This window comes from Halichoeres trimaculatus, unplaced genomic scaffold (genome assembly GCF_033239565.1).
Source record: "Halichoeres trimaculatus isolate MK-OKI-2021-1 unplaced genomic scaffold, fHalTri1.1 fHalTri1_scaffold_1, whole genome shotgun sequence".
Classification (NCBI taxonomy): Eukaryota; Metazoa; Chordata; class Actinopteri; order Labriformes; family Labridae; genus Halichoeres; species Halichoeres trimaculatus.
Genome location: NW_027437179.1, coordinates 44,167,300 through 44,177,299, shown reverse-complemented (window position 1 = coordinate 44,177,299; position 10,000 = coordinate 44,167,300). Strand labels below are relative to the sequence as shown.

Here is a 10,000-nt window from a genome sequence, read left to right as displayed (position 1 = left end):
GCTCAGATCGACTGAACAACACTGCTGGGAGTAATGGATAACAAAAGTAATCTGATTACTGTCGTGCATCACTTTCTACTTCGGGGACTTCACACAGTGACTTCCTGTCTGATGCTTTCTTATCCACAGTGAATTGACCAGGTTTGGAAGCTGCCGCTGTTATACAGATAAAATTATCTCAGTTCAACCGTTGGGTGAAACAGGACAAAAACCCAGGTTGTATCCATCTATCATTCTATCTATTTCTAAAGGCTGACCAGCAGGGGGCACCACTACACTACACAGCAGACATAGAGACAGCAGCGTCTCCTCGTGACAGTTTGTGTTTGTTAATATGTTTCAGTCAAGGTGTGAAAATGTGTCAAAGAATGAAACATTTTATCAGTTCTTCAAAGACGGGACACGGGACGTCAGAGGGACTTTAATCAACCACAGAGCAGACGCCTGAGTCTTCTCAGAGAAACACTCCAACATTTACCAGACTCCACCGCTGATGAGAGCAGGACCAGACTCATCACATGATCCTGAAACCAGGATCGTCGCTTCAAAACCTCTGTTCCCTTTTGCTTCCTGAAGCATCAATTCAAGGAGGAAAATGGTTCCTGTGACCGTTTTTACTCATGTGATAAATGCAGATCAGGTCAGTGACACGTGAAGAATGAAGACAAGTATTTGCACCACACCACTAGACCAGCAGAGGGCAGTAAGGGAGGGACACGTTCAGCTGAAGGCCTCCAGTTTTCAGGGTCACTCTTTAAACTGGAACACCGGGAGCTGACAGAGACCAGTAACACCATCAGGCTCCGAGACCACTGGTTAGGCTCAGGGGTCTTCAACCTTAGAAAAATAAGAGCATTGCTAATTGATCATTTTCTGTCCTTTTTTTTTAATTTCAAAACATTTTCAAATGAATGAAAAATGTAAAAAACTGAGACACCTCGTGTAAAATCCGATAAATTCAAGAACCATGTTTGGATAATTAATTTGTTGATTTTATTGTGAAGGGAGGAGATTTTGTGGCTCCAGAACGACTTTAATCTGAGGCTAAATGGTTCCTATGAAAGTTAAGGATGCAGACCCCTGGCTCAGGAGGTACTAAAGTCAGTCACCGCTGTGTGAAAAGTTCCTGGATCTTTGGAGAGTAGTTCTCCCGAGCAGACGATAAATGATCAAGGAACTAAACTTAGAGCCTGCTTCCTGCTGCTGAAACAAACTCTGATTAAAAAAGTTAGCCTCAGATCAACGACGACTCCTGGATGTTTGGAGAAGCCCCGCCTCCTGTGAGCAGAAGGCTGCACAGCCATTGGCCAACACGGATGTCCAGGAACGCTGTAATGACAGTGTGTAAAAAGGCCCACTGAGGCAGAACGTCCCACTTCCACTGTGATTACGCCTTCTTCTCCCTAAAGTACGCAGGCTGCTTAAGCTTTACTGCACATCTCTGTCCTCACCACACGTGAACGCAGCGAGGGTTTCAGCTCCTTTAGCTTTACTGCACATCTCTGTCCTCACCACACGTGAACGCAGCGAGGGTTTCAGCTCCTTTAGCTTTACTGCACATCTCTGTCCTCACCACACGTGAACGCAGCGAGGGTTTCAGCTCCTTTAGCTTTTCCTCACCACACGTGAACGCAGCGAGGGTTTCAGCTCCTTTAGCTTTTCCTCACAACACGTGAACGCAGCAAGGGTTTCAGCTCCCAGTTTACGCTGACACGTTCTGATTACTGAGCAGACGCCTTTCAAACTCACAGACCCTCGTCTATGAAACCTAAAAAGTGAAGCTTTAAATAACCTGAAGAGGCAGAAAAACACAGACATAGGCGGTAAATCTGACGGAAAACACTGAGAGCTAGGTTTCCTCACACACACACACACACACACTCACACACACACTCACACACACACACACACACACACACACACACACACACACTGCATACTTTGTGTCATAAAGCTTAACCCAAACATGGCCTGTTCGCTCAGGTGTGTGTGTGTGTGTGTGGGAGAGCACAGAGGGCAATTTCCACATTACTAACAGACGCCCAGTGTCAGCGTGCTGTTGGTCTGTCTGACGTCTGGCCTCTATGGAAACACACACACACACACACACACACACACACACACACACACACACACACACACACAGAGGCTGTGTGTTGGTGGACTGTTTCTACGAGGCCCTGGCATTTCACCCACAGAAACACAAAGATCAGGACTCAAAGTGGATGTGTTGGCGGTGGACGCGTTGGCGGTGGACACGTTGGCGGTGGACGCGTTGGCGGTGGACCTGTTGGCGGGGGATGTGTTGGCGGTGGACGCGCTGGCGGTGGAAGCGTTGGCCGTGGACGCGTTGGCGGTGGACACTCTGGCGGTGGACGCGTTGGCGGTGGACACTCTGGCGGTGGACGCGTTGGCGGTGGACGCGTTGGCGGTGGACACTCTGGCGGTGGACGCGTTGGCGGTGGACGCGTTGGCGGTGGACGCGTTAGGTGGGGGTGTTGGCGGTGGACCTGTTGGCGGGGGATGTGTTGGCGGTGGACGCGCTGGCGGTGGACGCGTTGGCGGTGGACGCGTTGGCGGTGAACACTCTGGCGGTGGACGCATTGGCGGTGGACGCGTTGGTGGTGGACGCGTTGGCGGTGGACACTCTGGCGGTGGACGCGTTGGCGGTGGACGTGTTGGCGGTGGATGTGTTGGCGGTGGACATGTTGGCGGTGGATGTCTTGGCGGTGGATGCGTTGGCAGTGGATGTGTTGGCGGTGGACATGTTGGCGGTGGACCTGTTGGCGGTGGACGCGTTGGCGGTGGATGTGTTGGCGGTGGATGTGTTGGCGGTGGACATGTTGGCGGTGGATGTCTTGGCGGTGGATGCGTTGGCAGTGGATGTGTTGGCGGTGGACATGTTGGCGGTGGATGTGTTGGCGGTGGATGCGTTGGCAGTGGATGTGTTGGCGGTGGACGCGTTGGCGGTGGACGTGTTGGCGGTGGATGCGTTGGCGGTGGATGTGTTGGCGGTGGACATGTTGGCGGTGGATGTGTTGGCGGTGGATGCGTTGGCAGTGGATGTGTTGGCGGTGGACATGTTGGCGGTGGACATGTTGGCGGTGGATGTGTTGGCGGTGGATGCGTTGGCAGTGGATGTGTTGGCGGTGGACGCGTTGGCGGTGGATGTGTTGGCGGTGGATGCGTTGGCGGTGGATGTGTTGGCGGTGGACATGTTGGCGGTGGATGTGTTGGCGGTGGATACGTTGGCGGTGGACGTGTTGGCGGTGGACAAGTTGGTGGTGGATGTGTTGGCGGTGGACATGTTGGCGGTGGATGTGTTGGCTGTGGACACGTTGGCGGTGGATGTGTTGGCTGTGGACACGTTGGCGGTGGCCAGAGGGACCAGAGGGCCCAGAGGGACCAGAGGGCCCAGAGGGACCAGAGGGCTCAGAGAGACAGAATAAAGACTAAAACAGCACAGTCCCTCTCAAATTGATATGCCTTAGTGATCATGAGTCGTGGTGCACCAACACATGACTTCTGCTGTCGTCATATCTAATGTGCTTTCTGATGACGAGCACCATGTTCAGTTTGTTTTTGATCATCATGACTAGTCTCTGAACAGCTGATCCAGAAACCAGCTGATTCAGCCAGCTGTCTGGACCCTCTGAGTCACACTCAGATAACGAAGCACAGACCTTCAGGTGTTTGAAATCACATGATCATCAACCTCCAGGAGCAGGGCAGACGCCAGGCGAATCATGCAAACTAAAACTGGAGATTCAAATGAGACGAGCTTCACCTCCTTTAACCTCTCAGCTGGTCTCTCCTCTGGCTTGATGCTCCCTTTAACTCCTTTTCTGATCTTTTTTTACCACTTTCAGTTTCTCCTCGTCCTCTTTTACCCCCTCCTTCTTCCTCACTCCGCTCCAACAGGCCCGCCTTCATGTTTTTCTCCATCATCGCCCTCTCCTCGGGTAGAAACCACTTGAGAAAAGATAATTACATCATGCATCTTTCTTTTTTATATCTGTCATTACAAACATCTGATTAAGCTTTTTTCTCTTCCTCCTCTCTTGATCTCTCAGACCACAGAAGCCGCTGCAGAGTCACGATGAAGACGATTTCTAACTCCTCCCTTGCTCCTCGTCTTGTCCTCCTCTCCCTGCAGCTTAGGGAGGAGAAGATGAGCTGAAGCATCTTAGAAAAATAAAAATACTGTAGAATAAGACGTGTGTGGCTGAAGAAACATGACGCTCTCAGTTTATGATGCTGAAGAACCAACGTTAAATATCACTCCTTGATTTTTTTAAGGTCTAAATCTTTGGCACTTTAATATTTTTCTGATCCGCTCGCTGGCTTCTCTTTAAGGCTGTATTTAGTAAAAAATATGAAAAATCTCCTTCATGCAGATAAAAAGCACAAACATGACTGGTCCCTGTGAGGTTTTTGAAAACTCAGCCAGTCGGAGAGGAAGACGTTTGTTCAGAGGAGACAAAAATCACCATGAGATGAGATTTCTCTCCCTTCTTTGATTCCTCGATCCTCGGTCTTCCTGCGCCGCCCGCTCTTTCTAAGCTGTTGGAGATTCCTGATCTGAGGTGGTTACACACCACATAATGATAGAGAAAACACACACACACACACACACACACACACACAGGGTCACACAGAATAATTAGAGACGGGCCAGATGTTTGCTGACAGAGGTCTTTCTGTTCGTTCAGACTCTGTCAGAGAAACTGCTGTGAGCTGAAGGAGGCGAGTCACAGACGGCTGAAAGGGAAATGAATCATTTAAAGTCTCCTTCAAGAGTTGACTTTGAAAATGTTTTGGATCCTAAATAAACCCTTCAGTCCTGAATTCAAAGATGCTGTGGATGGAGTGTTGATCTCAGATTTAGTCCTGGGTTTTGGTCCAGAAGGACTTTGAGACGTCGTCACACGCTGCTCTCTGTAAACTCGGAGGTTGGGCGGATCAGAAACTGGTGTTGGAAGATTGAATGTACAGAAGTTCACTCCCTGACTCCTCAATTTCTGCCATCTCTGAATGTTGTTTCATATGTAAAGGGTTATTCCACACTTTTGTGTTGGTCCCTAACTGAACCATCAGTTTCTTCTGACCATTCAAAGCTGAACACACCTATGAAACGTCTGTCTCATGTTAGACGGCGTCTGATGTCGTGAAAGGTGACCGCCTGGGCGAGGCTTTGGTACAGACACGCATCAGGAAAGAAAACAGGGACAACAACAAGGACGACACGCAGCTCAGAGATGAGTTTTGTCAGTGGTGAAGTCGTTGACAAAGAGACAGACTCAACCCTGGAGAAGTTTAGCGCCAACCCGCCGTGACAGGAGGACAGAGAGCTGGTATTTTAAAGAACAGATCGAGTGTTCACGGTGTCTGACAGTCCAACACTGACTGTTTCACACTGTCAGGAAAAAGTAAAGAAAGGTTGAAACGCTACGTTCCCTGATGTATTTCCAGTTTTCTTCAGGAAGAAGGCACTGATGGACATGAATCAGGATTTCTGTTGGTAACTGTAGCCTGAGTTTTTCTCTCCTGAGCTGCTCACAGCCTCCCCTCAGCAGCGGACTCTCATCACTTTCATCCAGTTGGTGATATTTCTGTGGTAGGCTCCTGTTTAAAGCTATTTCATTTAATTATTGGTTTAATTTTGTGAGTAGGGCTTTGTTTTGTCTGTTTTCATCTTTAATTAAAGCTTGATTTAATTAAAGCTTGATTTAAACAACCCTCCAACCTGTGCTCAGTTCTTTTCCTGAGTTTCACTCTCCTTCATCCCCCCACCATAACAAACCAGTCAAATCAGTCAAACAAATCAAACCAGTGTGGATTAAAAAACATTCATTTAGCATCTGTCTGAACTAACACCAAAGATCTTCATCCAGAGGTTCAAACTTTAAATTCAGAAAAAACAAAAACAAAGAGTCACGGGCTGAAAAAACTGAACCCACGTTAGCAAAAGTTTTCTTAACCCACAACAGCTCCAGCAGTTTAGCTTGACCCTGTGTCCTTACTGATTATAAGAGGTTCACACACACACACACACACACACACACACACACACACACACACACACACACACACACACACACACACACATTCACACACACTACTGTAAAAAGCAACAGTCTGCAGCAGTCTGCTGTATAAAGCAGCAGTGTGCTGTATAAAGCAGCAGTGTGCTGTATAAAGCAGCAGTCTGCAGCAGTCTGCTGTATAACGCAGCAGTCTGCTGTATAAAGCAGCAGTCTGCTGTATAAAGCAGCAGTCTGCAGCAGTCTGCTGTATAAAGCAGCAGTCTGCAGCAGTCAACTGTATAAAGCAACAGTCTGCAGCAGTGTGCTGTATAAAGCAACAGTCTGCAGCAGTGTGCTGTATAAAGCAGCAGTCTGCTGTATAAAGCAGCAGTCTGCAGCAGTGTGCTGTATAAAGCAGCAGTCTGCAGCAGTCTGCTGTATAAAGCAGCAGTGTGCTGTATAAAGCAGCAGTCTGCAGCAGTGTGCTGTACAAAGCAGCAGTCTGCAGCAGTCTGCAGCAGTCTGCAGCAGTCTGCTGTACAAAGCAGCAGTCTGCTGTTTAAAGCAGCAGTGTGCAGCAGTCTGCAGCAGTCTGCTGTATAAAGCAGCAGTGTGCTGTATAAAGCAGCAGTGTGCTGTATAAAGCAGCAGTGTGCAGCAGTGTGCTGTATAACGCAGCAGTGTGCAAACCTGTCGTCATGTTTTTTTGTGAAAAGTTGAAATGAGGTCATTTCCTGGATTTGCTCAGTGAACGTAGCTGAATTTTTTTTTCTGTTTAGAAATTTTAAACTAGAAATAAGAGATAAACACTTGGTTTGACTATTTGCAGTGAACATTTGTTGTATTTGCAGAATGAAATAATTAATTAATTAAAAGTTTAATTTATAAACTCTGAACGGTGAATTTGAGGATTTGAGCTGTGAAGACAGATAAACGTGAAGAGAGCAGGAACAAACGGCACAGAGCAGAAAACGTGTCCAGAGACGTTAGAGCCACATCAGAGATCACTCAGTTTACCGTGGGCGGGTCTGTGCTCAGTGTGTGTGTCTGTGCTGAGTGTGTGTGTTTCTGTGCTGAGTGTGTGTGTGTGTGTGTGTGTGTGTGTGTGTGTGTGTGTGTGTGTGTCTGCACGTGTTTGGGCGTTCCTGTTTTGTTTCTACCCTGAAGTGGATCTGCGGTCTCTTCCCGTGAGCCTTGGGCTCTTTGATTATGGGATGGCGAGGACAGGGTGTGTCTCTCTGACATCAGAGGGGGCGTGGCCCAGGTAAGTACACTAAGCAATGGAGTCAGTCCAGCTGACAGGTTCACAGACTCTGCAGGCCTCAGAGCCCAGAAGCTCATAAAGGATCCTGGTGACACCAGGGCCCTCATGCTAAACCCACCAGTGTCCAAGGACCCCAAAAAGGTCCAGGCAGAGTTCAGGGTGTCCTGGATCACTCCACCTCTCTGTGATCCACCTCTGTGATCCACCTCTCTGTGATCCACCTCTGTGATCCACCTCTCTGTGATCCACCTCTCTGTGATCCACCTCTCTGTGATCCACCTCTGTGATCCACCTCTCTGTGATCCACCTCTCTGTGATCCACCTCTCTGTGATCCACCTCTGTGATCCACCTCTCTGTGATCCACCTCTGTGATCCACCTCTCTGTGATCCACCTCTGTGATCCACCTCTCTGTGATCCACCTCCCTGTGATCCACCTCTCTTTGATCCACCTCTGTGATCCACCTCTCTGTGATCCACCTTTCTGTGATCCACCTCTGTGATCCACCTCTGTGATCCACCTCTGTGATCTACCTCTGTGATCCACCTCTCTGTGATCCACCTCTGTGATCTACCTCTGTGATCCACCTCTGTGATCCACCTCTGTGATCCACCTCTGTGATCTACCTCTGTGATCCACCTCTGTGATCCACCTCTGTGATCCACCTCTGTGATCCACCTCTCTGTGATCCACCTCTCTGTGATCCACCTCTCTGTGATCCACCTCTGTGATCCACCTCTCTGTGATCCACCTCTCTGTGATCCACCTCTGTGATCCACCTCTGTGATCCACCTCTGTGATCCACCTCTGTGATCCACCTCTGTGATCCACCTCTGTGATCCACCTCTCTGTGATCCACCTCTCTGTGATCCACCTCTCTGTGATCCACCTCTGTGATCCACCTCTGTGATCCACCTCTGTGATCCACCTCTCTGTGATCCACCTCTGTGATCCACCACTCTGTGATCCACCTCTCTGTGATCCACCTCTCTGTGATCCACCTTTGGACCGGGTGAAGTGGAGCTGAAATGGTCCACACCCTGTGCTTAAAGGGGAACCAGGGACAGCACCATGACTCATCTGGCACATTTAGCTTAGCTTAGCTTAGCTTAGCTCGCTAGCTCTCTGAAGCTGATCTCTAAACCACCTTCACTCTCAATTCAGACTCTGCTACAGAAGACAGCTTTTCTGTTTTCAGTCAATGAAACACGTCTCAGAGACACTATGTGTGTGTGTGTGTGTGTGTGTGTGTGTGTGTGTGTGTGTGTGTGTGTGTGTGTGTGCATGTGCGTGTGTGTGTGTGTGTGTATGTGTGTGTGTGTGTGTGTGTGTGTCTGTGTGTGTTTGTGTGTGTGTGTGTCTGTGTGTGTTTGTGTGTGTGTGTGTCTGTGTGTGTGTCTGTGTTTGTCTGTGTGTGTCTGTGTGTGTCTGTGTTTGTCTGTGTGTGTGTGTGTGTGTGTGTGCATGTGCGTGTGTGTGTGTGTGTGTATGTGTGTGTGTGTGTGTGTGTGTCTGTGTGTGTTTGTGTGTTTGTGTGTGTGTGTGTGTGTGTCTGTGTTTGTCTGTGTGTGTCTGTGTGTGTCTGTGTTTGTCTGTGTGTGTGTGTGTGTGTGTGTGTGTGCGTGTGTGTGTGCGTGCGTGTGTGTGTGTGTGTGTGTGTGTGTGTGTGTGTGTGTGTGTGTCAGGAGACAGAGTGTAGCCTAACAGAGATCTGAAATTCTTATCTGTGCAGTATGAGGGTGAGATCTCACACACTCCTCATGATGACTGAGGAGGATTATCTCATGGTTGAGTCTCTAACAGGTGTCTCCTCCTTCTCCTCCTCCTCCTCCTCCTCCTCCTCCTCAGACTCTGGGAGATCCAGGAGTCTCTGAGGCTGCAGGTTGTTCTTACCTTTCTTCACCTTCTTCTGCAGTTTGATGGTGTCTGAGGATTTCTTCTTGATGTCTGCTCGGGCCTTCTTGTACTCTAAACAACAAGAGCCAGTCAGCAATGAGAAGGAGTTAGTGTCTGAGGTGTGTGTGTGTGTGTGTGTGTGCGTGTGTGTGTGTGTAAAGCTGCCAGCTTCAGCAGACCTTTAGCGTGGTCTTTGTCCAGCTGACCGGCCACTTTTTTCCACTCCTCCATCTTGAGCTCCAGCGGTGTGATGAGACCTTCTGAGAGCGCTCTGAGGACAGGAGGAGAAGTCTCAGGTAATCTCAGGTTATCTCAGGTAATCTCAGGTAATCTCAGGTAATCTCAGGTAATCTCAGGGTTAAATACATACATTTATTGTTTCTCTTTTATGGAACAGGATACCCTTAAACCCAACACCAGGTCTCAGGTTTTTGCACGCTAGTTTTAGGTCAGAGAGGAGCAGTGAGGCTGATCTCGTCAGAGAAGTGAAGTGTGTTTTCAGACGGACTATCAGAGGTTCAGAGATTCAGATTAAGAAAGTTAAATTCTTTTTCACACCCAGAGTGAGTTTAACATTTCCCTCCATCCACCAATCACTGACGTCAGGCCCTGCAGAGCGTCTCCAGCTCAGCCTCCTTCCTCTGCTCTGGTTTTTCTGCTGTTGATCTGCAGCTCAGTCTTTTTCTACCACGAAGTGTTTCCCCACGTCCTAAACTCCTTTGGTGAGACCTGCTGAGCCGTGGTTATTCAGGGACGTGTTCTTAAAATGTCATCCTCTGCTCCCCTCCACCCTCTGCTCCTCTCCATCCCCTGC

At 48.9% G+C, this 10,000-nt stretch overlaps 1 protein-coding gene across 2 annotated transcripts in view; it reads right to left on the bottom strand.

Moving 5' to 3' along the window:
• The window catches only part of mtss1 (MTSS I-BAR domain containing 1), a 72,575-nt gene that overhangs the window by 13,802 nt on the left and 48,773 nt on the right, over positions 1 to 10,000 (bottom strand). For both annotated transcript variants that reach the window (XM_074666773.1, XM_074666782.1), the window contains exons 5-6: positions 9,366 to 9,457; positions 9,184 to 9,258 (exon numbers count right to left, since the gene is read on the bottom strand). In XM_074666773.1, the coding sequence (XP_074522874.1) occupies positions 9,184 to 9,258; positions 9,366 to 9,457 (167 nt within the window). The remainder of the gene's footprint in view (positions 1 to 9,183; positions 9,259 to 9,365; positions 9,458 to 10,000) is intronic.